A 26,072-nucleotide genomic window follows, 5' to 3' on the forward strand; every position below is an offset into this window, starting at 1 on the left:
GTTTTTTGGATTAATGCTAGCCTTGTTGGGGTGAGATGATATCTCATTGTAGTTTTGGTCTACATTTCTCTAATGGCTAACGATTGTGAGCATTTCTTTATGTGTCTGTTAGCCGCCTGAATATCTTCTTTGGCGAAGTGTCTGTTCTTATCCTTTGCCCATTTTCTAATTGGGTTATTTGTCTTTTTATTGTTGAAGTTTTGCAGTATCTTGTAGATTTTAGAGATTAGAAGCTGATCGGATTTGTTGTAGTCAAAAATTTTTTCCCATTCTGTGGGTTCTGTTTTTACTCTTTTGGTGAAGTCTTTTGATGAGCATAAGTGTTTGATTTTTAGGAGTTGCCAGTTATCTAGTCTCTCTTCTAGTGCTTGTGCGTTGTTACTTGTGGTTCGTATTGTGTTTATGCCATGTATCAGGGGTCCTAGCATTGTTCCTATTTTTTCTTCCATGATCTTTATCGCTTTTGATTTTATATTTAAGTCTTTGATCCACTTAGAGTTAGTTTTTGTGCATGGTTTGAGGTATGGGTCTTGTTTCAGTTATTTGCAGTTATGCCAGCACCATTATGTAATTTTGACAGTTATGCCAGCAGCATTTGTTAAAGAGACTGTCTTTTCCCCAAGTAACAGACTTTGGGCCTTTGTCAAATATCAGCTGCTCATAGGTAGATGAGTTTATGTCTAGATTCTCAATTCAGTACCAGGCTGTTTTGACTACTGTGGTGGTATAATAGGTTCTAAAATCAGGTAGTGTGAGGCCTTTCCCTCTTTGTTCTTCTTGAGTAATGCTTTACTTATTTGGGGCCTCTTCCCTTTGGATAAATAGGTAATTGATTTTTATGTTACAGTGTCAAATTGCAGAAAGGCTGTGAGGAAATATTTTTGAAAAATGAAGGAAAAATCTTTAATTTTGATTAACATTATTTTCCTCTTGTTCACCTCACTTTTGAAGAATAACTGTGGCTCCCCACCCCCAACCATTTAATTTTTATTCAGCCTGAACTTTTTTTCAGCACCAGTAAACTACTCAGAAAGGCTTGGTAAGAGAAGTTAAAGAGGAATTGAAGTACTTGTTTGCCAAAAAGGAAGGAAAAAGAATAGTATTTGAGCTCTGTTCACATCTTTTCAATTGCTTTTACCAAATCTTCAGAAACTTCGTTGAAGTGGAAATTGTTCCATAGTGAGGAAGCTTCATTTGTTCTAATTTCTAGTTAGCTAGTAGCAGAGCAGTTTACTACTCAAGTAATGTAACTTTATCTTCTTAATCCCACTTTATCATTTGATTTCCTTTTTTGAAACTGGTTTTATCAGAATAAAAGGACAGTTGAAAAGGTAAAATTATTTGAAGACATAATTCAGAAGTTTTAAATGTGTCTAAAAGTGGGTATGGTAGTCATTGGTGCTGTCTGCCTGGTACTTCTGGTTCTCTTCCTGGGCATACTCAAGTTAGGTGTAGCTATGTAGATCCTTTAGCCAGTGAACTGTGCGATAGTGACTGCTCCAGTTGTAGCTTTAGTTGCTGAGTGAGGAATACATGCAGTATGCCCTCAGACATTAATGAAAACTAAACTTTTGTTATTTTAAGCGCTGAGATTTCAGAGGTTGTTTGTTACTGCAACTGAATTTTTTCTGGAGTTGTTTATTACTGCAACTGAGCTTTGTCCTGCACTGTTTAATATGGTAGTTGCTAGCTCCGTGATGTTATTGAGCACTTGAAATGTGGCTAGTCTAAATTGAGATGTGCTGTCAGTGTAAAATACAAACTGAATTTTGAAGCCTTAGTTTGAAAAAAATAAAATAGGTCATTAATAACTTTTATACTTATGGCATGTTGAGATGATATATTGGGTTAAATGAAAAATAATATTGAAATTAACTTCACTGTTTCTTTTTACTTTTTTAATGTGGCTACTAGAATATTTTAAGTTACATATATGGCTTGCTTTATCTTTCTTTTGAATAATACCAGTATAACCTATCCTGACTAAAATAAAAATTGATACTAGGAATAGGGTGCTGTGACAAAAAACCTCAAATGTAGCATTGACTCAAAGGTTAGATGTCAAGGAAAGTGATATTAGAGGCTGAGAAGATGATGTAAAGGAGAAACATTTGTTAAAACTTGCCTTTAATAACTTGAAAGGCAGGTAATGTGCCTAATACATTTGTAGCTCTAGGGGAAAAGATTGAAAAGCAAAACTGTATTTTAGCTGTTGTTGGCTCCATTTGAACAAGGTAATATAAGAAAGAGATGAGCTCACGAAACAATTGGCTGGTTTGCGAATAGAAATGAGTAGCAATATAAAGAATACAGAAGTGTGTAGATTTATAGGATTAGGAGAAGCACCCACTTCTCACCACCGATCAGTAAGAGGTGAAACTCTTTTTCATCTTTTTTGAGCAAAGGAGTATAATAATTCTAAGAGGCATATCTAGAAAAAAGTTGTGATTCTTGACATTGGACTTGAAACTGGCTAGAATCAAATAGAAGCCTTTTAAGTTTTGCAGGGAGTAGTAGTATAGCCAAAGAAACCACAAGCATGGAAAAAAGTCTGACGAAAGTATAACCAGTTAAGACTTAATGATCTTGTCCCCCCCACCCCCATCCCCCCCCACACACAAAAAAAAAAAACTGGCTTAGAAAGCTCCTCATCTGAGGAGGGCCTGTTCTCTGATACCTACTTTTCTTGTGGTGGAGGAGGATAACAGTTAAGGAAAAACTTCCCAGAGGGTAGAGCCAAGAGTCAGAGAACATAGTACTGAGGAACTCCCAAGGAGCAGTCAGAGCATTGCCCATCCCCAGGAGAAAGGACCCTTGCACTATCTGTTCAGCTAGGTCCACAAATTGCTATGAACCAGTGACTGTTAAATGTTACCCATTCTTTCTCTTTCTGAATGGGAGTTTTTTTTTTTTTTTAATGGTTATACCTACCTTGTTTTGCCATTGTGTTTTTTGTGTGTGTGAAGTGAGATAGACAACTTTTCTTTCTAGTAAATAAGTCTCTAGATGAAGTGGGACCACGTCATCCATAGATCTTGGTCCTTCAGCTTGATGCTGTAACTAGATGGGATTTTTGGGTTGTCTTCAGCAAGAAGAGGAGAGGTGTATTCTGCACATGGGAAGAAGAGTAAATTGAATATTTGACTAGCAGGGTGACTTATGATTCTTTATAATAAGTAGCCCACTTTTGCTCTTCCAAGCACATGATAAGATTACACTTTTCTGTCATTTTTGAAGTTAGGCGTGGCATGTGATTTATTGTGGCCAATACAGTGTGAGCTTAAGCACAGATTGTGATTCACCACTCCCTTTTACCTTCCTTGGCAAGGCGGTCTTGCAAGCATGTGTCAAGTGGCGCCTCAGTTCCTGGGTATGTAAAGTTAGTGAGAGATTAGTATGTGTGTCAAGTCATTGAGATTTTGGGATTGTTTGTTACTGTGGCATAACTTCACTAGTCCTGCTTGTGTTAAATTATAATTTTTGTCATGGTTAGGTGCTCAGTAAATGCTTGAATTGAGTGCATTGAAATATGAGTACAAAAGAGAAATGTACAAATTCTAAAACTGCTAAGATTCATCTTTTTGGCTTACGTTTTTCATAATAGCCAGCCCACAGATTAGCTTAGTATCCCCTTACATAGATAAATGCAAAGAGATTAGGCAAAAGACAGGAAAAACAGAGAAAGTGAAACTTGAAATATTATAACTAGTAATAACTGTTCGGTGCTGTATACAGGTGTGATTTACTGGATCATTCAAAGCTTTGTTTCCTGTTTCTAGTGGTATCAACCCAAATTAAGATTTTTGACAACCTACAGAAAGTGTTGTGATTAATCCTTAGGAAAAAATAATATGCTTTTGTAACACAGGACCAAGGAAAGGGAATCTTTTTGTTTAAAAGACTGGGAATCTTTTTGTTTAAAAGGGAGTCTTTTTAAATAAGGGGGGAGAATGCAAACTATTATTTTGTCTAGCCATAGCAACAGTGGTAGTGACATCACTTTTATTTCACTGCTAGAGGAGAACCATTTCCTTAAATGAAATCTTAGATGGAGAACCCGATTGTATAAAACTAATCCTAACAGGATTGATCTGATTTGTATGAGGGCTTGGTACCTCATATGTTTCTGTTCTCTGATGACACCTATAGTATCCTTTGAGGCCCGTTTCTGAAAGGAAACCGTTTGAAAGACACTATGCTGGAGCACAGATACAGAAACTGGCCATCAGGTTTTTTTGAGAATTGAGGTTTCTTTAGAAGACAACTACTTGGCCAGCTGACAGGAAGAGATGCATATTTGTGTCCATTCCAAAGAAAGGTGATGCAACAGAATGTGGAAATAATCGAACAGTAAGTATCATTGTGGTGCAATTACTTTTTAGTGTGGCCTTTCTAGCTATGGGCTTGTAACTCCCACCCAGGTGATTATGTGATAGGGTAATTGTGGCCTACCAAGGGGATTGGTCAGTTTTGCCTTAAAAGAGAGCCAATTCCAGAGCAGGAAGGAAGAGCCCACCACCACCAAAGGAGACTGAGCAGAAGAGACCCAGCAGCAAGAGATGGCGCATTGGGCTTCCCAGCCCACGGAGAGAGAAAGTTGAGGGCCAGAGAGAGGCGTGCCCGCTAGCACAGCTTGGTGGAGACTATCCTGATAGAAGAACTGTATCTCGAGTGTTTTTGAGCCTGAATTGTAACTATTACTTCACTAATACACCCCATAGTTGTGAGTATGGTTTGTGAGTTCTGTGTGGCCATTGCAACAAACTATTGAACCCAGTAGAGACTGCTGTGGGAAGGACAGTTAGTGTCAGAATTGGTAAAGATGGCAGAGAGAGGAGACATGTTTGACCTGTGCCTCATAGGAATCAGCCTTGGGCTGTTGATCTTGGTTCTCCTTCCCTCCTGTGGGGTTGGAGGAGGTCAGACACTGCCCCCAAGCCATTTTTACAATCATTGGTATCACACATGAGTAAAATACTGCGGAAGATAATTCAGAAACAGTTGTAGCAGTACATGAACAGGGAACTGCCAGAAGTTCAAGCTGGATTCAGAAGAGGGCGTAGATTGAGAGCTATCATTGCTGATGTCAGATGGATCTTGGCTGAAAGCAGAGAATACTAGAAAGCACCTTACCTCTGTTTTATTGACTATGCAAAGGCATTCGACTATGTGGATCATAACAAATTATGGGTAACATTGCAAAGAATGGGAATTCCAGAACACTTAATTGTATACATGTAGTACTGGGTAACATTGCAAAGAATGGGAATTCCAGAACACTTAATTGTATACATGTAGTATCGGTACATAGACTAAGAGGCAGTCATTTGAAAAGAACAAGGGGATACTGGGTGGTTTAAAATCACGGTAGATGTGCATCATGGTTGTATCCTTTCACCATACTTAGTCTGTATGCTGAGCAAGTAATCAGAGGAGCCGGACTGTATGAAGAAGAACATGGCACCCGGATTGGAGGAAGACTCATTAACAACATGTGATATGCAAATGATACAACCTTGCTTGCTGAAAATGAAGAGGACTTGAAGCACTTACTGATGAAGATGAAAGACCACAGCCTTCACTATGGATTACACCTCATTGTAAAGAAAACAGAAGTCCTCACAGCTGGACCAATAAGCAGCATCATGATAAATGGAGAAAATATTGAAGTTGTCAAGGATTTTGTTTTACTTGGATCCACAATCAACGCCCATGGAAGCCGCAGTCAAGAAATCAGTGTATTTGCACTGGGCAAGTCTGCTACAAAAGACCTCTTTAAAGTGTTAAAAAAGCAAGGATGTCACTTTGTAGACTAAGGTGCGAGTGACCCAAGCCACGATATTTTCAGTCGCCTCATATGCACGCAAAAGCTGGACAGCAAATAAGGAAGACCGCAGAAGAATTGATGCCTTTGAATTATGGTGTTGGCAAAGAATACTGAATATACCATGGACTTCCAGAAAAGTGAACAAATCTGTCTTGGAAGAAGTACAACCAGAATGCTTCTTGGAAGTGAGGATGGCAAGACTTTGTCTCATGTATTTTGGACATGTTATCAGGAGGGACCAGTCCCTGGAGAAGGACATCATGCTTGGTAAAGTAGAGGATCAGCGAAAAAGAGGAAGACCCTCAACGAGATGGATTGACACAGTGGCTGCCACAGTGGGCTCAAACATAGCAATGATTGTGAGGATGGCGTGGGACCAGGAAGTATTTCGATCTGTTGTGCATAGGGTCTTTGTGAGTCAGAACTAACTCAGTGGCACCTGACAGCAACAACAGGAAAAGCCTCAAATCCATTCTTTAGACCTGTTAATGCAATTTTTACTTATAGTTTTTTTTATATACAGTTTTAGCAATCCTGACTGATTTTCAAGTTTAAAACTGGCTTGGAAGATGTCCATTAGGAGATGTCTTAGGCTGGGTTCTCTAGAGAAGCAAAACCAGCAAACCATATGAATAAATATATAGAGATTTATATCAAGGAAATGGCTCATGCGGTTGTAGAGGTTGGAATGTCCCAAGTCCGTGGGTTAGGCTGGAGACTTCCGATTCATGTAGCCCGCAGGGGCTGGCAAACCCGATATTGACAAGTCATACAGCAGGGCTCTGGCTCACAGGCTGTGAAGGCCAACGAATCCCAAGATTGGCACGCAAGACCTGCAGGTAAGCTGCTAGCTCAAGTCCCAAGAAGTGGAGGTCAGATGAACAGGAGCCAGCTGCAGAATCCAGAGCGAGCAAAAGCCACCAGTCTTGCCAGAAAGTCCAGCCTATACTGGATGCAAGCTGCACCCTCAGGGAAACTCTGTTTCTACTGATTGGCTACTCACAGCAGATTCCATCAGAGGTGATCACATTCTATCAGATCTCATCATGGAGGTGATCACATCATCACACTGCTGCCAGACTACATCATAACTGCCAAGCCACAGAAAATCATGGCCCAACTAAGTTGACATGCAACTTTAACAATCACAGATGGGGTAATCTGTGTAGTGGCCTGGCAAGTGGGGGATGGGGAGTGTTGATATCACCAGAGATGGGAAGAAGGCAGAAAAACTTTAGAAGTAGATGCAACACTTTAAACACTAAACTTTGGAGGTTTTTAGTACAGTGTTCAAGGGTTTGTTTAATACCATATTAAATTACATTCTGGGATTCCTGCTGAAGAAAGTAGGTAAGTGTGTACTGTGTTTTTACACAAAAAATATGTGCCTTTTCAATTGGAAGAGCGTAGTCGACATCACTAAACTGTGCATGTAGAAATTTTTGAAATGGTGTATCTTTGGCTATGTATATTTCCACCAAAAAAAAAAAGAGAAGGGAGAGGGTTGACATGTCATGGGGTTGTTAACCAGTGTCATAAAACAATATGTGTACTACTGTTTAATGAGAAACTATTTGTTCTGTAAACCTTCACCTGAAGTACAATTTAAAAAAAAAAAAAAAGTGAGCCTTTTTCATTTGTTTGCCAGCTACACCCTTACCCTGCAAGGTATTTTCTGGAAAGAAACACAGGCTGTTGGTTTGAGTACAGTAGCCCTGTGCTTACCTGAGCCCCACCCAAACCCTTTGGGAGTCAGGAGATTTGCATTTGAAGGAAGGAGCTGCAGGAAAAAAAAAGTGACTGTTTTGGTTTTTTAATTTAGAGCAAGGAGTTTGTTGTTGGATGCATCAAGGCAGGAAAAGTCAGTGCCCACTAGAACCCCCTTCTAGTACTAGAAGTTAAAGGGAGCTGATGAGTAGACAGCCTGGTATACTTTCGAGTGTGGGCTTTCTAGCTAATTCTGTTGCCGCAGCAATAGTATTAACAAGTAGTAATTTACAAATGGACAAATAGGTAGATATGTGTGCCAGGAATTGTGTAGGATAGAAGGGAACACACCCATTGGCACATGTAGGTTTGGTGGTGGGTATTTTTACATACCTGACTGTAGGTGCAACTCAGAGCACACAAGGGGTATAGTTAGGGAAACCTCTTAAACATAACCACACACCTTGCAGGATGAAGTTCCTAGGCTAAAAGACAAAGGACCATAGACTCAGGGGACATCAGTGTCAGTTGGCACAACATAGTACATAAAGACAATGTTCTGCATCCTATTTTGGTGAGTAGCGTCTGGGGCCTTAAAAGCTTGTGAATGGTGATTTAAGATACAGCTATTGGTCTGTTCCTGTCCAGAGCAAAGGAGAGTGAAGAAAACCAAAGACTTCAGGGAGCAGTTTGTCCAGAGGACCAATGGACCACATGAACCACAGCCTACACAACCCTGAGACCAGAAGTCCTAGATGGTGTCCAGCTACCACTACCAATTGCTCTGACTGGGATCACAACAGAGGATCCTGGACAGAGAGGAGAAAATTGTAGAACAAAAAATCAAATGGCACAAAAAATACTAGAAGTATTGGTCTGACAGAGACTAGGGAAACCCCCAAGACAATGGCCATAAGACACCCTTCTGACCCAGAACTGAAGCCACTCCCAGAGACCACCTCCCAGCCTAGCAATAGACAGACACATAAGATAAACAGTAACACCTGAGAGAAGTGTACTTAGAATAATCAACTGTATGAGGTCAGAAGAGCATTATCTGCCCAAAAGCAAAGATGAGAAGGCAGGAGCGGGGTAGAAAATCGGGACAAAATGGGGAACCCAGGGTGGAAATGGAGAGAGTGCTGACACACTGTGGGGAATGAAACCAAGGTCATGAAACACTTTATGTACAAACTATTGAATGGGAAACTAACTTGCTCTGTAAACTTTCACCTGTTGTTGTTAGGTGTCGTCGAGTTGGTTCTGACTTACGATAACCCTGTGTACAACAGTGCAAAACACTGCCCGGTCCTGTGCCATCCTCACAGTTGTTATGCTTGAGCCCATTGTTGCAGTCACTGTGTCATTCCATATTGTTAGGAGTCTGCCTCTTTTTCACTGACCCTCTTTCACCTAATGCACAAAAAAAAAAATTGATATACAGGTAGTCCCCAACTTAAGACAGGGTTCCCTTCCGATGACTCTGTTGTAAGTACGTACGTTCTGACGTAAGTAAGTCAAATACCTTTTTTTAAATTTTCATTATTAGTGCGTTTTATTATCGTATCTTTATAAATCTGATCATTGAATATCTGCCGGTGAATATCTGAGAATGACAACATCAGCAAAGTATGCACTGCAGCATTTGTGTAGTACACAGTACTAACAATATGGTGTACCAAAAAAAAACAGTCGTAAGTGCGGTTCATTGTAACTTCAGTAAGTTATAAGTTGGATGGATGCTACCTGTACAAATAATTAAACATTGAAATTGTAAATAATACTCTTTTCCAGAGTTAAAAAAAAATTTATAATTAAAATGTAATGAAAAGAACCCAAGGTTATTTAATGTTGATAAAATGAATTTATACTACTTTAGTATCCAATGTATATTACACCTATCGTTTGTTTGAATCGAGCAATATTGTATCACCCAGTTTAAATACTTACCTTATGCATAATGTGGCTTCAGATCATCCTTAGTTGTCTCTAAAAATTGAATCAGTTTCTGACAAGATGAATATTCAGTGCTGTTCACATTTGAATAGTGAGAGTTGTGAATGATCACTGCTTATAACAAATTACGTTTCTGCTGTTTCTTGGATAGCAGTTAGGACTTAAACTAGGAACTAACATCCTTTTTGGTATTATTTTAACCTGAGGGAATGGTGGGAGAACAACATATTTTTTTTGACCCTGCAACTTCAGGAGCCCTGCTGGCGCAGTGGTAAAGTGTTTGACTGTTAACAGGAAGGTCAGCGGTTCAAAACCACCTGTGCGGGAGAAAGATAAAACAGTCTGCTTCTGTAAAGATTTACAGCCTTGGAAACCCTATGGGTCGCTATGAGTCGGAATCGACTCCAAGGCATTGGGTTTATAGTAACTTTAAGGTAGTCTTTCTTTATTATTATTTTTTAAGTCTGAAGAAGAAAGCTAGCCCCTAAAGCTTATGGGAAAAGATAGGAACCTTAGGAAAGGGTAACCAGTTCTTGTCGAGTTGATTCAGACCCGTGGCAACCCTGTGCTTGTCAGAGTATAACTGTGCTCCATAAGGTTTTCAGTGGCTGATTTTTTGGAAGTAGAACACCAGGTCTTTCTTCCAAGGAGCCTCTGGATGGATTTGAACTTACACCCTTTTTTTTTGGTTAGCACCAAGCTTATTAACCGTTTACACAACCCAGGGACTATCAGCAATAATATCTTATATTGATTGTGTATTCTTCATAGTTGTTCTCAACTTTTTACCTGTGAAATTGAAAATTTTATCTGGGAAGTTCCTAAAATAAGTCCTCTATGGGATTAGGAAGCAACAGGGGAGACTTTCCCAGCTATTTAAAGTCATGTGAATTTGATTTGCTCAAACTGCAGTTAAAATTACACATATATAATATGTAGGGGAAGCTGAGCTTAAAGCTGCTGTTCTTATCAGCTGGCCCTGGTAGGGAACTGATCTGTAGCAGTACTTGCAATATAGTTGTGCATAATTCTTGGTGTAATATCCAGGCTGCATCCATTATCAACTATGTGACCTCAGGCAGACTACTTAACCTTCTGTTTTCTTATCTAGAAGGTGGGAAATAATACTAATCTTGCGATAGTCAGGCAAATGAAGTGAGTTAATATGTGTTAAGTGCTTACAACAGTGCCTGACAAGTAGAACATTTTATGTGTTAGCTATCATCATTTGATAGAGTAGAACACGGTTCCCTTAACAAGGACTTACTCTAGTACTTCACATTAAATAAGATGAAGTTAATATTTCACTATTGACAGTGTATTAATTGCAACTCTTTTTTTTTTTTCACGTATTTGTGGTATGACTGTAAAATGAGGTCTTCTGTAAGGCATATTAGAAAACCAGTCATGTACAGTTATGTTTATGTGTGTGTATCCTATAAAAGTTTGTTATTTAGATATAATAGGAAGGCTGATCCTACTAGTGTATAATCCCCAGTTGGGTAGAAAAACTCAAGCTAATTTGGAAAACTTCTATTAAAAAATAGTTTTTTGGTTTTGTTTTGTTTTGTTTTTAAGGTAGAGATAAAATTAAAGATTCATTTTAAATGGGGGGGGGGGGAGGGACAGTCACAGAAGAGTAACAGTCCAAATCTAAGGAGATAGGGTTTTAGGGGAAAGAGATTGCTTAACATTAATGCAGAGATCATATGTATTTCGATTATATTTGGTAAAGGAGTAAAATTTAGTTTTGAAACTTGCCCCTAAAGTGTGAACTCCTTTTGGTTACACTAATGAAGTTATATTTTTAGGAAATCCTACTTGTAATTTAAAAGAAAAATTAGAATATCCATAACTCTGAAATGTCCAGAATCTGAATAGTTATGAATGAAAATCTAATTAAAATAATGTATGAGATCTTATAGGATTATCCTATAATTCTGTTGAGGTGATTTTTTTTTCTTTGCTCTAATTTTTTTTTAAATATAATTTTGTTTATTCTATTGTTGAGAATATGCACAGCAGAACATACACCAATCCAACAGTTTCTGCATGTACCATTTAGTGTCATGATTACATTCTTTGAGTTGTGTAACCATTCCCACCCTCTTTTTCTGAGTTGTTCCTCTCCTATTGACATAAATTCACTGCCCCCTAGGATTCCTGTCTAATCTTTTGAGTTGCTGTTGTCAGTTTGATCCCATATAGGTAGTTCTTAAAAGAGCATAATGCTTAAGGCAGACTGTTTTTTACTAGTTGTTTAGGTTATTTCTATGGCAGGTGAACTGATTAAAGGGAAAATGTAAATAAAATTTTTAGAATCAAATGAAGTAATTTCATCAGTGCTTAAAAAAATTGAAGGCAGAGAATATGAAAGACTTTGATAAGAACAACAAAATCCTAACGATACACTATTGATAAAGGAGAATGTCTCATTTTATCAACAGTAATGTAATATGTATTTATCTAGTGTTAGGTTATTTAAATTAAGTATGCATGTTCCGTTCTGGATAAACAAGTTTAGAATTTATCTTAAATATTCTGTTAGCTCTATTGATAAATAATTAACAATTAGTTTTAGGAGGAAGGTATTTAACATTTTCTTCTGATAATATTTTTAATAGAAATCTCAGCATGCTGAGTTATTAATGCTTAACTAATACTGATTGTGTATCCAAGTAAAATGAAATCCTTCATTTCCTAGGGCTGCCATAATGAAATACCACAGAGTGGGCGACTTTAAAGAACAGAAATTTATTTTCTCACAGTTCTGGGGGCTAACATTCCAAATCAGGGTATTGGCTGTATTGTTTGTGCTTCTGAGGGCTTTGAGAGAACAACTGTTCATGCCTGTTTCCGAGCTTCTGGTGGTTGCTGGCAGTCCTTGGTGCTCATTTGCTGCTTGCACATGTATTTTCACATTGTGTCTTTCCCATGTGTGTCTCCCTATCTCCCTGTTTGTTCTCTTTTTTAACCCACCATTCAGAAGGGATTAGAATTAGGACCCACCCTACTCTGTATGATTTCAATGATACTGCCTTCGGTGGCACAGGAATTTGGCTACTGACCAAAAGGTCGGCAGTTCGAATCCACCAGCTCCTTGGAAATTCTATGGGGTAGTTCTGCTCTGTCCTGTAGGGTTGCTATGAGTCGGAATCGACTTGACAGCAACAGGTTTTTGGTTTCTCTTCAAAGAAAGAGTATTCCCCCAAGTCATGGTCACAGTCACAAGTTACAGGGGGTTAGAACTTAGCGTATCTTTTTGGGGAACACAATTCAGTCCACAGTGCTATTTTATAATGCTTGTTTCTATGGCAGAACTCTTGGAAAGAGCCATCTATACTTCTTGTTTCTAATTTATCTTCTGTTCTCTTGAAACTAGACAGGGTTTTGTCCTCCCTTCTCTACTGAAACAGCTCTTGTCAAGATCATCAGTGATTACTACATTGTTATTATACCCAAGGGTCGTTTCTCAGTCCTCATCTTATTTAAGGAGTCCCTGGGTGGTACAAACAGTTAAGTGCTTGGTTGTTTTTGCCCGAAGTGTAGACCTGAAATAATCAGGTTTCATTAAGATTTTTAGTTATATAAATCAGAATAAAAATCTGCATGAGTCTATGTTTTATTGAAGGTGGTTATATTCAGTGTCTAAATGATTTATTGTTTCTTTTTTAAAAATCTCTATTTTGAAATGAAAAAAAAAAAAAAAAAAAACTCAGTTTATCTGTTGTCTTAGTTTCCCTTAGAAAATGATACCCTGGTGGCACAGTGGTTAACTGCTCGGCTGCTAAGTGAAAGGTCAGCAGTTCAAACTCACCAGCTGCTCCACGGGAGAAAGATGTGGCAGTCTGCTTCTGTAAAGATTTACAGCCTTGGAAACCCTGTGGGGCAGTTCTGCTCTGTCCTTTAGGGTCACTATGAGTTGGAATCGATTTGACGGCAACGAGTTTGGTTTGCTTTTATCGTTAAAAATAAAGATGTTTGACTCTGCTAAGAAAATGACAATTTCCTGCCATATCCATTCTTCACCATTCCATGCTTATTTTATTTTTCAGTCTGGTTTGTAATAAAACTCCTTGAAAATAGAAACTGTCTCTCATACTTCTGTTCCTCATTCTACAGTGATGTTTTGTGGCCATTATAGATATTTTAGTGATGGTGGACTTTTAAAGCCTAAATTTGTGAGTAACAGTTTCAAGTGAATGCCTCCTTCCTTTGTATTCATATATAGTAGCTACACATAGGCACAATTGATGCAGGCTGTCAAAGAGAGGTTTAAGGCATTAGACTTTGTCCCACTCTCAGCTGACATTGAATTTATTGATGAACAACTATAATTGAAGTTTTATATTGCTTTCAGTTTATAACTCAGCTTACTCAAAAAACATACCTACTTTATCAAATCTATTCAAAAGTAAGTTGTCATTCTGTCTTTATCACCTTTTTGGCTTAATCTGTGACATTTAGAATAAAATAGTTTATTTTGAAGGAATAAGCCACAATGAGGGGCAATGACTGTGTTCCATAAACAGATAATTTTTGACTCTTACACATTATTTACATTACCTTAGAGAGGTTCAGATCTCATGCTGTCTTTTTGGGCCAGTGGGCTGCTTCTCATCTGTATTTGTTTTTTTCTTTAGATATTAGGATCAAGGAAGAGGAACCTGATCCTGAAGAGTGGCAGCTCAGTGGTGATTCTACATTGAATACCAATGATTTGACACATTTAAGAGTACAGGTGGTAGATGAAGAAGGGGACCAACAGCATCAAGAAGGAAAAAGACTTCGAAGGGTAGCTTGCACCTGTCCCAACTGTAAAGAAGGTGGTGGGAGGTATGCACATACGAACCATACTCTTATTTTTTTAAGGAGTGTTAATATCATCACTCTGATTTTTAAAATACTGCATGCAATGTTACTTAATATGGAAAATTATTCATTACGTGATCATTTTGGGTGTGTATCTGTATGAGTGTGGCAGAAAAGTTTAGAGAACAAAATACATGAAATTGACTTCAGATCTAAATGCTTTTTTGAAAAATTGAAATTATTAAGTTTGTGTTTTTTAAAACAGTGTTAGGTGATGCCATTTAACAGGTCCATGTCAGAATTATAGCTTGTTTGCAAACCAGCAATGAGTGTTGCTAAACACAAATAAAAAGTTGTTTCTTAGCTTCAGAATGACAGTAATATAAATTAAGTTCAGAAATATTTGATAAGCGTAAGCATTTCCATTTTAAACAAAAATGAATAATAAATCTTAATGGTGAAATTTTTTAAAAAGTGAAACTGTAGTATTTCAAGCCAATGTTGTAAAAATAAGCATTAAGACAGGAATAAATAAGCATTAACATGACAGCAATAAACTGAAAACAGATTAGTAATTACCTTAAGCATAACTAGATTAAGCTTAGCAACGAAGAGATCAAGACTCTCAGATCATACTTAAAAAACAAAATCCTGCCATCTGTTGATTATAAGAAATGCCTAAAATAAATTGTCACAGGAATATTGAAGAAAAAGGAATAGAAAAATGATTTATTAGATAAATGTTAACAAAAAAATTTATATGGCAGTGTTAATATCAGGCAGGGTAGGATTAAGGTAAAAAGCATCAAATGAATAGATGCAGATATATTTCTTGTTAATAATACACGCGTCTACCAAGATTTAATAGTCATGATGCCTTTTTGCACAGCTTTGAAATATAGAGCAAGAGTTTATAACTCAGATTGCTCAAAAAACTGAAGTCATGCTAACCAAATCCTCTGTCATGGTGAAAAGCCTTAATACACCTTTCAGAAATGTACAGTATAAGTAGAAAAATAATTAGTAAGCATGTACTATTAGCACAGTTAACTTTGAGTTTGTCTTACTAGCTGATTTGCACATCAGTCAGCCCATTTCAGTTAGTAAAATGGATAATAACTGCTAACATTGACAGGTTGCTGTGTTCTAGACAATGTTATATAAGTGATGAGATATAGAGAGGTTGAATGACCCCTAAAGAGCACACACAACTGGAATTTGGGCCCAGTTTCTTACTCCAAACCTGTAATCACTGTACTGTACTACTTCCCAAGTGGGTCTGCTTCCGATCCTTAGATACTCATATTTACTGGTAATTAATCTAATTGTTAAAATGCCTATTCTGTAAAATGTTTTGGCCAGTTTAAATAGTAAGTACGAAATTCTGTCTATACAGTAATTTTTCTGAAGTTTAGTAGTCATTTCAGAGGAGCTTTCAAGATAAATAATTTATGAAAATCAAATTTAATCGAAGGTCAAGGCCTGGCCTGTGTTTCACTTATTCTTTTATTTAAAAAATGAAAATCTTTTAAATATATGTTTATAAAACTAACACACACTCAAAAATTCAGAAATATGGAAGAGTATTTAAAAAAATTTAACAAACACTAAAATCCCGCTCCACTCCAGGATGACCACTGTAACATTTTTGTAGATACCCTTCTAGACTTTATTATGTTTAAAATGATTCAGAATCATCTTATTCTCATTATTTTACATGTCTGCTTTTGTTCTAAAAATTTTGTGGCCATATTTTCAAGTCTATAATATACATCAATTTTTTATGACTGTATAGTATAGTATTCTGTGGAGCCCTAGAGGCGCAGTGGTTAAAAGCTTGGCTGCTAACCAAAGGTCGGCAGTTCAAATCCACCAGCTGCTCCTTGGAAGCCCTGTGGGGCAGTTCTACTCTGTTCTATAGGGTCACTATGAGTCGGAGTCAACTCAATGGCAGCCGGTTTGGTTTGGTACAGTATTCTATTTTATGGATGTATAATTTCACATCTTTTGTTGAGCATTTAGGCTGTTTATTGTTATTATAATTCTTACACATTTGTCTGATTGTTACATTAATATAAGTTGGCAAAAGTGGAATTGCTGGGTCAAAAGTAATTAATTGTTATATAGACTGTATCAATTTGTACTCCCACAAGTGGTGTATGGCAATATCTGCTTTCCCACACCCTTGCCAGCAATGGATATTATTTTTTTCTCCAACCTTTTAAAGTCTGATAGATGAAAAATAATATCTCTATATTGTTTTATTTGATTTTTTTTATTACTTAGTGAGATTTAACTTTTTAGCATGTCATTTTTTGTTTCTGAATTGTATTTTGTGACTGTTAATTTGTGTTAACTCTGTCATGTGCAACTGTTTTTTCCCCAGTTTTACATTGTGTTTCATCTTTGTTTATGTCATTGGTTTGCAAAATGCATTATTATACAAGTAAAGAAAGGGTTCTATCATTTAAAGTTAAGTCTTCCTATCTTGAGGGTTATAAAAATACTGACTTACATTTTTTTCTAGGACTTTTGTGAGTTCATTTTTTGATAACTTATTATTTTAAATATTCAAAATTGGAGTTCTTAAAAAAAATAACTAGTGTTAAGAGTTCATTTGAACAAAATTGAACTTATATATACCATAGGTACAATTATATCAGTGATGACTGTTGCATCTAATTAGTAAAAGCATAACATACATAGTGAATTCATAATATTCCAAAGTGGTGTGCAAAGGTGAAATAGGTGTTAACTTTAAAAAAAATATTTAAATATTGGCCTTTTTCTCAGCCATTTTCTTAAAAACAAAACAATAATATTGGGAAGGTGACATCTTTAAAGAACTAAATTTTATTTATTCATCTTTAGAGAACTAAATTTCACTCATTTGTTTACCTTTTGCATAAGGTAAAATATAAACACATTTTTTTCATTCTGTCATTTGATCGTTTAGCCAGTTTTTATGGAGCAAAACCAACATTCAGAGAGATTTTAATGTATTGGAGGAGACAAATAATAAAGTAAAATAAATTCTAAAGCATTATTGTTATGTAGGTTTTATGTGGCTTAAACATCAGTCCATGTTTTAAAAATTGTTTTTCAAAATCTTTTCTCTGTCAGCATTTCAGTTTGTGTCCTATTTTTCCCACCCATATAAAAAAAAGACTGAAACAAAGGGATTTACTTAGTTTCCTTAGTCCCTCTACCCAGAATTTAGTTTATTTTATATTACTCTATCTTAGCATTATTAAATTATTGAGAGCAAATTTAGGCACTAAAGAATAGAAACCTAAAACTCTTTTTCAGGGTTAGGTAGTAGGCATTATTAAGGAGCTCTGGTGGCGCAGTGGTTAAAAGCAATCGGCTGCTAACTGAAAGATTGGTGGTTCGAAACCACCAGCAGCTCCGTGGGGGAAGAAGTGTCAGCCTGCTTTTGTAGAGATTTACAGCCTTGGAAACACTGTGGGGTCTCTGTGAGTCGGAATCGACTCAGCGGCAGTCGGTTTTTTTGGTAGTAGGTAGGTATCAGTGATGTGGTTATGTAAATCACGAAAAAACTTAGGATTAAATATTTTCCTACCCGAAGTTGGTTGAGAAATTCACCTCAGTTCTCTCCCTTCCTTTAAGTCACATACCATAAATCCATGTCTAGTTCTTGTCTTGGATCAAATTTTCTTTTTAAGTAGGGACTTGAACCTAGGGCTTTCCCCCTAAATTATATATTTGTGGCCCCCCTCCATTTTTTTCTTTCTTAGATGCCCATCCCGCTTTCAGACTATGACTTTGTCTCTTGTTCCCTTATAATTCATTTGAAAATGTCTTTACCTAGCTTCTTGGTTCTTCGAGAACCCAGATTTGTTGCTCTAATTGGTTACAGTCTTGTGCTTTGTTAATGCTCCCAAGCTAGATTTTGCTAAATTTGTGAAATAGCACTTTTGAATTTATAAAAGCACATTGATGTACCTGAGTGACAGACTTAGAACAGAAGCAAGAAGTCATTGAGTATAAGAACTAATTGAATTGGGTTCTCTGTGAAATTGCTATGGTGAACACAATATATAAAATTGGTTTGTACACCAATAACTACAGACATTGCTCTTTCTCTTAGGGCTATTTAAGAATAAACTAAATTAAATGGAAACAGTACTGACTTTGGTTAAGACTTTCGCATTGCAAATGAGCCAGAAAAACCTGTTTCACTCAACTCAGCTCTTTGAAGAGAGTTTGAAGAGAAATTGGGGGTGGACTGGAGCAGAAACTAGAATTGTGTTAGATTATGACAACCTTGCCCTTGAGACAACAGCATGACTCCTCCTTGTCTTTACTTATGCTGTTCCTCTGCCTGGAATGCCTTCCCTCCTTTCTATCTAAATCCTACCCACCTTCTCCACGAAGCCTTCTCTAACTACTGGAGCCCACATTGATGTCTCCCTGTTCAGAACACCTATGGCATCTAACAGCCAGCACTGCACCGTTTAGCACTGTTTGTCCTATGGCAATTTCACATGCTACTGAGTGTGAGTACATTAAAATATAAAATGTGGGGAAATATGCATTTTTTCCAGTAAAATTAGAAAAACGATAGGTGTATTGTATACAGGAGGAGTTTTCAGGCTATGGAAGGTTTATAGGATACACTCAGATGGTGAGGTTGGGGGAGGGAGGGTTGGGGAGTTTTAAATGAACTTAAAATCACAGAGAAACATTGCAAAGTTTATACAATATGATTTTGACAATCCATGTGTGAAAAATGTCGTATTTTCTAAAAATTTATTTTATTCAATAACTAGCCTAAATTTTTTGTTTTTAAAAGCCTGATAAATAACATTTTGAGTAGCTGTTTAATACTATTTAAATATCATTTCTGGAATCAAAACAGTTTTCTTCTTGCCTAGACTAAGATACTTCCTTTAACCCATCTGAGTATGTATTTTGCAAACCCTATTCTTGGTATCAGGTACTGAAATATAACAAAGTCAGATTTTGTTTGGGATGTGGAGAAAACTGTATTTTATTATACTCACAATGTTGAAGTGGTTCAGGTATCTCTTGTGTATAATTTTCAATATTTTTGTGTAGTTAATATAAAGGAAATTTTAACTGTAAACAATTATGATTTATACTTATTTCATATAGTGCTAAAGGAGCTAAGGCCATAGCTTTAGCTAGATTTTTTTTTTCTTTGACTTTATCCAAGTTGGTATATGTTCAGAGGTGGGCCATACAAATATACAAATAAATATGCTTAAATTGTGTTAACTCAAAGTCTGCTTAAGCTGTCTATCTTTTTAAATTGTGCCTATGATCAGTTATGCATTCAATCTTTATTTTTTAAATGACATTATGAGTTACGACCGTTCAAGTTCCCGTACACCTAACTTATTTGAATTGAGCCTATGCATAGAATTTGTGAATGCTTCTGATGGACTAGTAAATCACTTTATTATACATTCTTTAAGTATGAAATGTCATTTTAATAACAGTTTTTGTATATATTTATATATTTGGACAGCAGTATCACATTGATTCTTGAGTAAAAGTAATGGGTAAAACTTCTGTGTTTGAAATACATTTCACTTAAATTGATTTAAAATGGTCTTGGTTTCTGATTGACCCTCACGGTCTTCTGTTTGAAATTCAACGTGAGGGTATATGATATAGTGTTAATGACCATTTAAATATTTTCATATAAGTATATATTATTCTGTGTGTTTTTTAGAGGTACCAATCTTGGGAAAAAGAAGCAACATATTTGTCATATACCAGGATGTGGTAAAGTCTATGGGAAGACCTCACATCTGAGAGCTCATCTGCGTTGGCATTCCGGGGAGCGCCCTTTTGTTTGTAACTGGATGTTCTGTGGTAAAAGGTTTACTCGAAGTGATGAATTACAGAGGCACAGAAGAACACATACAGGTTACTGATATTTATTTTTAACAGATTAAAATGAGTATTGTAGGGGTATATATATCCTTGAAATTTTCTTTTTTAGCATACTTAAATGAGCTAATTTTTTTAAAAATAACTACATTAAAATTTTATCTTCAGTAACACCAGTTTTAAAACACTAATTCCAAAGAACAAGCCAGCATGGCTTATCTTATAAAATAAAGTTTTATTTTGTGTAGACTTTGGTTAGCTTTTGTTGATATTGTTGAATGTTTTGAGCCACATTTATGCTTATTTATTCTGTTGATATTTTTAATTAGTTGTCTGCTTTTACTCATGCTCCTTCCTGTTCTTTCTTCATTTGCCTTAACACTATCAGAAAGAATAATCCCTTTTGATAAATTCAGACATTTCACCTTTTCCATTGTTTTAATATCTGTGAGGTAAGCAAAAGATACTACTTCATTTCATTAAGGAATAACCTAGGCATTGTTGCTGTCATGACTCTCTTTGTTATATCCAATTGTTTTTAACATAGTGTTCTGTGGTTATTATATGACATGGACCTGGGACTGACCCAGTCTGAAGTCTAACTTAATACAACTTAGATATTTTTCTCTTGATACCATGTAAATGATCTAAGTGTTCAGTCAGTCTGTGCTTAACACTGGAGAATTAAAAATACATAATGTATTTACAGTCCCTAGAGAGCTCAGAAGGAAGAAGCATGGTAAAATGGAGAAGAACATGAATTTTTAAGCCTGCCAGATCTGGATTCAAATCCAAGTTCTCTATTTACTTAAGCAGATAAGCTCACATCTCTGACCACTTTCACACCTTCTATGTTAGCTTTAAATATTACATGAAATAATCTGAGAAGTATGGAGTAGTACATAGATGCTCTACTTATTTTAGTTCCTGTCGCTTCATCAGGTAGCTAGACACACGAGGTTTACCTGCTTGAAACTTCACCAAACAGTACAAGAAAGTAAAAGGTTTTGTGTTACAATCTGTACTGCTTTATATAGTCAGAGGCAGAGATGATTATAGCCTGGAATAAGAAGCTGTATTGGTGGTGGGCTGATAGAGTAGACCTTAAGATGGCCCTATAACGGAATTTCCCTCAGTGGAATTTGATCAGCAGGATGCAGAAAAGAATAACAGAAAAGGGAAAAAAGGGTTATGATCAAATAAGTGTGGGAAGCCCCGGATTAAAGAGGGTTACAAGTACTTTCACTGCTGCAGTCGGGACCATTAATTGAATGCTAATGAGCATTGTGGATCTCTTTGGAGGAGGGGGTGGGTGTAGTGTGTGTGTAGCATTTTCCATACTGGATCAGTCCTTGTGCCAATTGCCGTGGAGCATCTCTCAGGACTGATGCTCTAAGAAAAACTTTGGGAAACACTTTCAAAAAGAATAGTTGTGTGTGAATAGAAGAGGCGAGAAACCATTTTGTAATTAGAACAAAGTGCGTGAAGATGGAATTTTACATATTTCTGTTGAGTAAGGTTGTGCCACATTATAGAGGTCCTTGTAAATCAGGCAGGGAGTATCTAAACTATTTGGTTGTTGTCTACAAGTTACCCTTGCTTTCCTACATCACTTAGTACAATGGTGTTTTGTAGTGTAAATAAAATTCGGTATTTAAGGAAAATTTATCTGGCACTGATTGTTGGATTGGAGAATAAAAGAGTAGAATATTATTGCAATAAATCAGACATGACATCTGGTGACCTACTAGAGTAGAGGTGTTCGAACAAGAGATATATAAGACATTTTGAAGAAAAAAATTAAGTATTTACTAGATGTGTTTATTGATTGATTTCTGGTCTGGACTCCTTTTAGACTAACATTTGTCTTCTCTTCCAGTAATTCTGTTGCATACTAGGTTTTCAATATAACAAATGTTGAGCCTGTCTTGTGTTTAAAAAGAAGTTTATTCATGCTGGGCAGTAAATTTAGGTGTCAGGGTCTTATCACTAACTTTAACAATATGTTTATATATATTAGGCTTGCTCTTGATTATTCCAGCTGAAATCACATTAGCTAGCTGTCTTTATTATTCTTGGGTTAACTCAAATCTTACTGGACCTCAGGCTTGTCTCTTTGGTTTAATCCAGAAGTACTCTGTGTAGTTACTTGAATTCAGATTTAAGTGTTGAAGATTTAGTATCATGTGGCATGTTAATATCTTAAGTATAGCTTAAAACAGTGTACTTTTTATTTAGTGCTTAAAAAGTCTGTTATGGATGATAATTTTTTAACTGGTATCTTGTAACACAGGTGTTTCAAAATAAATTTTTAGCATAGTTAAGGCATTGTAGTCTTAACTGAATATCATTCCATACATTTAATAAGTTTGAAGATTGCTTTTCATCAAAAAAGGGTGATACTTATTTTGAGGAAGAGCTATCCTATGAGAGCTTGTAGGGGCAGCTCATGAACCTAATAAAATTTTAATGGATCTCCCCCAACCATTGGTGTTGGCTTACTTTCTGTTTCAGAGGAGATTGGTGTATTAATGTTGAATTTTTAAAACTAAGTAACTTTGTTTTTTTTGTAACAGGTGAGAAGAAATTTGTTTGCCCAGAATGTTCAAAACGCTTTATGAGAAGTGACCACCTTGCCAAACATATTAAAACACATCAGAATAAAAAAGGTATTCACTCTAGCAGTACAGTGCTGGCATCTGTGGAAGCTGCGCGAGATGATACTTTGATTACTGCAGGAGGAACAACACTTATCCTTGCAAATATTCAACAAGGTTCTGTTTCAGGGATAGGAACTGTTAATACTTCCGCCACCAGCAATCAAGATATCCTTACCAACACTGAAATACCTTTACAGCTTGTCACAGTTTCTGGAAATGAGACAATGGAGTAAATATTACACAAATACTTATTCATTGTGGTTATTTTTATACAGTAGTGAGAAGAATATTGTTCCTAAGTTCTTAGATATCTTTTTATTGATGTGCAAAAATTTTTGGATTGACAGTAACTTGGTTATACATGACACTGAAATGCCTTACTTTGTATGATATTCCATAGTATATTAAAAATGGTAAAATTGCATGGGTTTTGTAGGTACTTTTGGAATCTAGAAGAAATGAAATTTTACCAAGTTATATAAAGAGAAAATTGAATTTAACAGTGCGAATGGTAGTCTAACCAAATGCATCAATCCCGTGTGGTTTAGTGTAAAAATGAGAACGTTGGTATTTATCTATTGTAAGATAAAAGTTGGTGGGTGAAAGAAATCATGTTATGATAAAAAAAATTTTTTGTAATTTTCTTGATGACTGGAATTTTTATTATGCATAACTGACAAATCAAGTTTCCAAGCAAATGTTACATAGTGTAGGCTTTACTTAGCTTATCAATTTGTCATTTTGAAGCTAATTATTTTAATTAGGTTAACTGTGTACAATATTTTAAGCATTACTCTTGTAAGATTTTGAAAACTACATTTTAACATGGAACTCTAGGGATAGTCACCTTTTAAATCCTGTTGAAAAGCCATGTTTAAGATTTAATTTGCCAAAATAATGTCTTGTTAATATTCTTTCAATAACGAAGTTGGGCAATATAACCAATGTTTAAAAAAGTTTAAAATGTATAGGTTGAGGCATTTGGGTGGTAAGAAAAATGTTATAGTGAATTATCCCTTTTCTTGAATATTGGAGGACCAAAAAATAAGGTGTATTGCGTCTTAGCAGTGATTTTTATTCAATCTTGTTTCCAAAAACCATATGTCTGCCAGGGCCTTAAAAGCCATCATGTAAATTACCAGTAAAGTATAATAACATATGCAAACATAACAAAATCACTTCCATAGTGACGATACTCCAACCATATGGATGTTAGTCATAGAAAACTAGAGGTTTTATGATATTTTTTTAAGGGTTTTTTTTTTTTTTTTTTTTTGTCTAGGTAGTCAGTCCGCACTTAAATATCAACCATTTTTCTTTTTTGCTTCTTCCCTTAAAATTTGTATGTTATCCAGTACATTTAATTGAGAAATGTATGTTTTTATTATGCTGTATTTTCTTTTTATCTTTTAATTATTGTTTATATTTTCAATTATTAAAATGTACAAAATAAAATTACATTGCTGGTCTTGTAAGAGCTATATAATTTTCTTAAATGTATACCTATAACTGCAGCAGTTCACCTATTTCAGAAATTTGGAATTCTGTTCATTTGTTATTCTTAAGACCACCTCAGATTTAAAGGCTACCTTATTGTACGTTTAAAGTGTATTATAACAGTGTGGTAGTTAATAAAACACTATTTTTTTTTTCTTTTGAGTTTGTTGTATTCCTATGCATTTAAAATATTGTAGTGGTATGGGGTAAGAAAACCTGTGTGGCTTTTCATACCAGCCCTTTATTTTCAGATTCTTAATGTTTTATGTATCAGGCACTAAAATTATTGTAAACAGGTATATTTATTCAAAACAGAATGTGTGGAGCCATTGGCAACTTACTAATTTTTCACATAAGAACGAGCCTGTAAGATGTAACTTAAAAAAAAAAAAGATTTGTTAACGCTTAACCCACATTGACTCATAAATTTTATCAATGCCATTTTGCAAACTTTTTGTTTCCCCTATTAAAATGATGTAGAATATTTTGATTTATCAAAAACCTGAATTTAATAAAGACTCCTGAGAAAAGATAATGTAAGCCAAGTTTTGGTAACCATGGCAAGAGTTACTAGAAAAGGTTATGTTTTGTATTGTTTATGTCTAATCATGGTACAGGCAAGATAGGAGGAAAGGAAAAATAGAAAATATGACTTTTAAATATTTTAAAGTAAAAAATTATTTTTAATATGTGTACAGTGGGGATAAAGATTTCAATTGTCTCTTCCAGTCCAGTCGAAATAAACACTGTCAGTAATATCTAGTTGTATCTAGACATACAAACATGGATAAAATTTTTTTAATTTGAGACTGAAGTGTGTGCTGTAAAATAAGAACTATTATTTAGAATCATAGAAATGGATGTTCTGAAGTTATATAAGGATTAGAGGTTGAATCCTACAGACTTCTTTAGATAATTTATATAATTTTTTTATTATTGATGCTTGTGTGAGGAGGTTGTTCACTTGAGCAAAATACTCAGCTCAGAGATAAAACTTAAGAGTGTTATAGTAGATGTGTTTTTAAATAATATTGAAATTTTTATAATGAGTTTAGAGTGCATTTTTCATCCATGGGTTTCCAAGCCTATTTAAGAGTTCTTGGAGCATGAATGCAATGAAGAAAGTAAGTAGTCTTGAAAATTATTTTAAGTTTTTAAGATTTATTGTGATTCTGCTAGGAATATACCAACAAGCTTTAAATCTTTTACCTAACAAAAGAAATCAAAATTAGTTTTCAACCTGAGTGCCGGTGATTTTAAATGTTCTTATATCAGAAATGTTAAATATACTATGGAAACAATATTTGAAGAATTACTCTGAGGTCAGTTTTTTCTAGTTATAAAATTTCTATTCTTAATGTTATGTATAAAATTTTAAGCTCGAGTATACTCTTGAACTAATAAGTTTTATCATCTGCTTTAATTTTTGTAGTGCATATTCAGTATATTTACATACAGATAATTCCTGTTTATCCCACATATTCATAGTAGCAGACTAGGTGTCTGTTGTGTGTATACTTCAAAATTTTTTTTAAAAATTACTTTAAAAATCTCATTTTTTCTAGATCAACACTTGATGACTTTCATGTGACTCAATTATCCAAAAAACACATAAGCAAAACAAACCTTTAAAAAGAGCTATACCTATTGCAAAAAGTTAGGTGCTCTGTAAATAACTTTGGTCTTTCAAAATAGTGAAAATACTCAAGATACTTGGAAATACATGTACC

At 35.5% G+C, this 26,072-nt stretch overlaps 1 protein-coding gene across 2 annotated transcripts in view; it reads left to right on the forward strand.

Moving 5' to 3' along the window:
- The window catches only part of SP3 (Sp3 transcription factor), a 64,413-nt gene extending 39,660 nt beyond the window's left edge, over positions 1-24,753 (forward strand). For both annotated transcript variants that reach the window (XM_004375496.3, XM_023730561.1), the window contains 3 exons: positions 14,134-14,326; positions 20,025-20,221; positions 22,762-24,753. In XM_004375496.3, coding sequence (XP_004375553.1) covers positions 14,134-14,326; positions 20,025-20,221; positions 22,762-23,078 — 707 coding nt within the window. In that variant the 3' untranslated portion in view covers positions 23,079-24,753. The remainder of the gene's footprint in view (positions 1-14,133; positions 14,327-20,024; positions 20,222-22,761) is intronic.
- The last annotated feature ends 1,319 nt before the right edge of the window (positions 24,754-26,072 follow it).

This window comes from Trichechus manatus, unplaced genomic scaffold (assembly GCF_000243295.1).
Source record: "Trichechus manatus latirostris isolate Lorelei unplaced genomic scaffold, TriManLat1.0 scaffold00037, whole genome shotgun sequence".
In the NCBI taxonomy this organism is placed as follows: domain Eukaryota; kingdom Metazoa; phylum Chordata; class Mammalia; order Sirenia; family Trichechidae; genus Trichechus; species Trichechus manatus.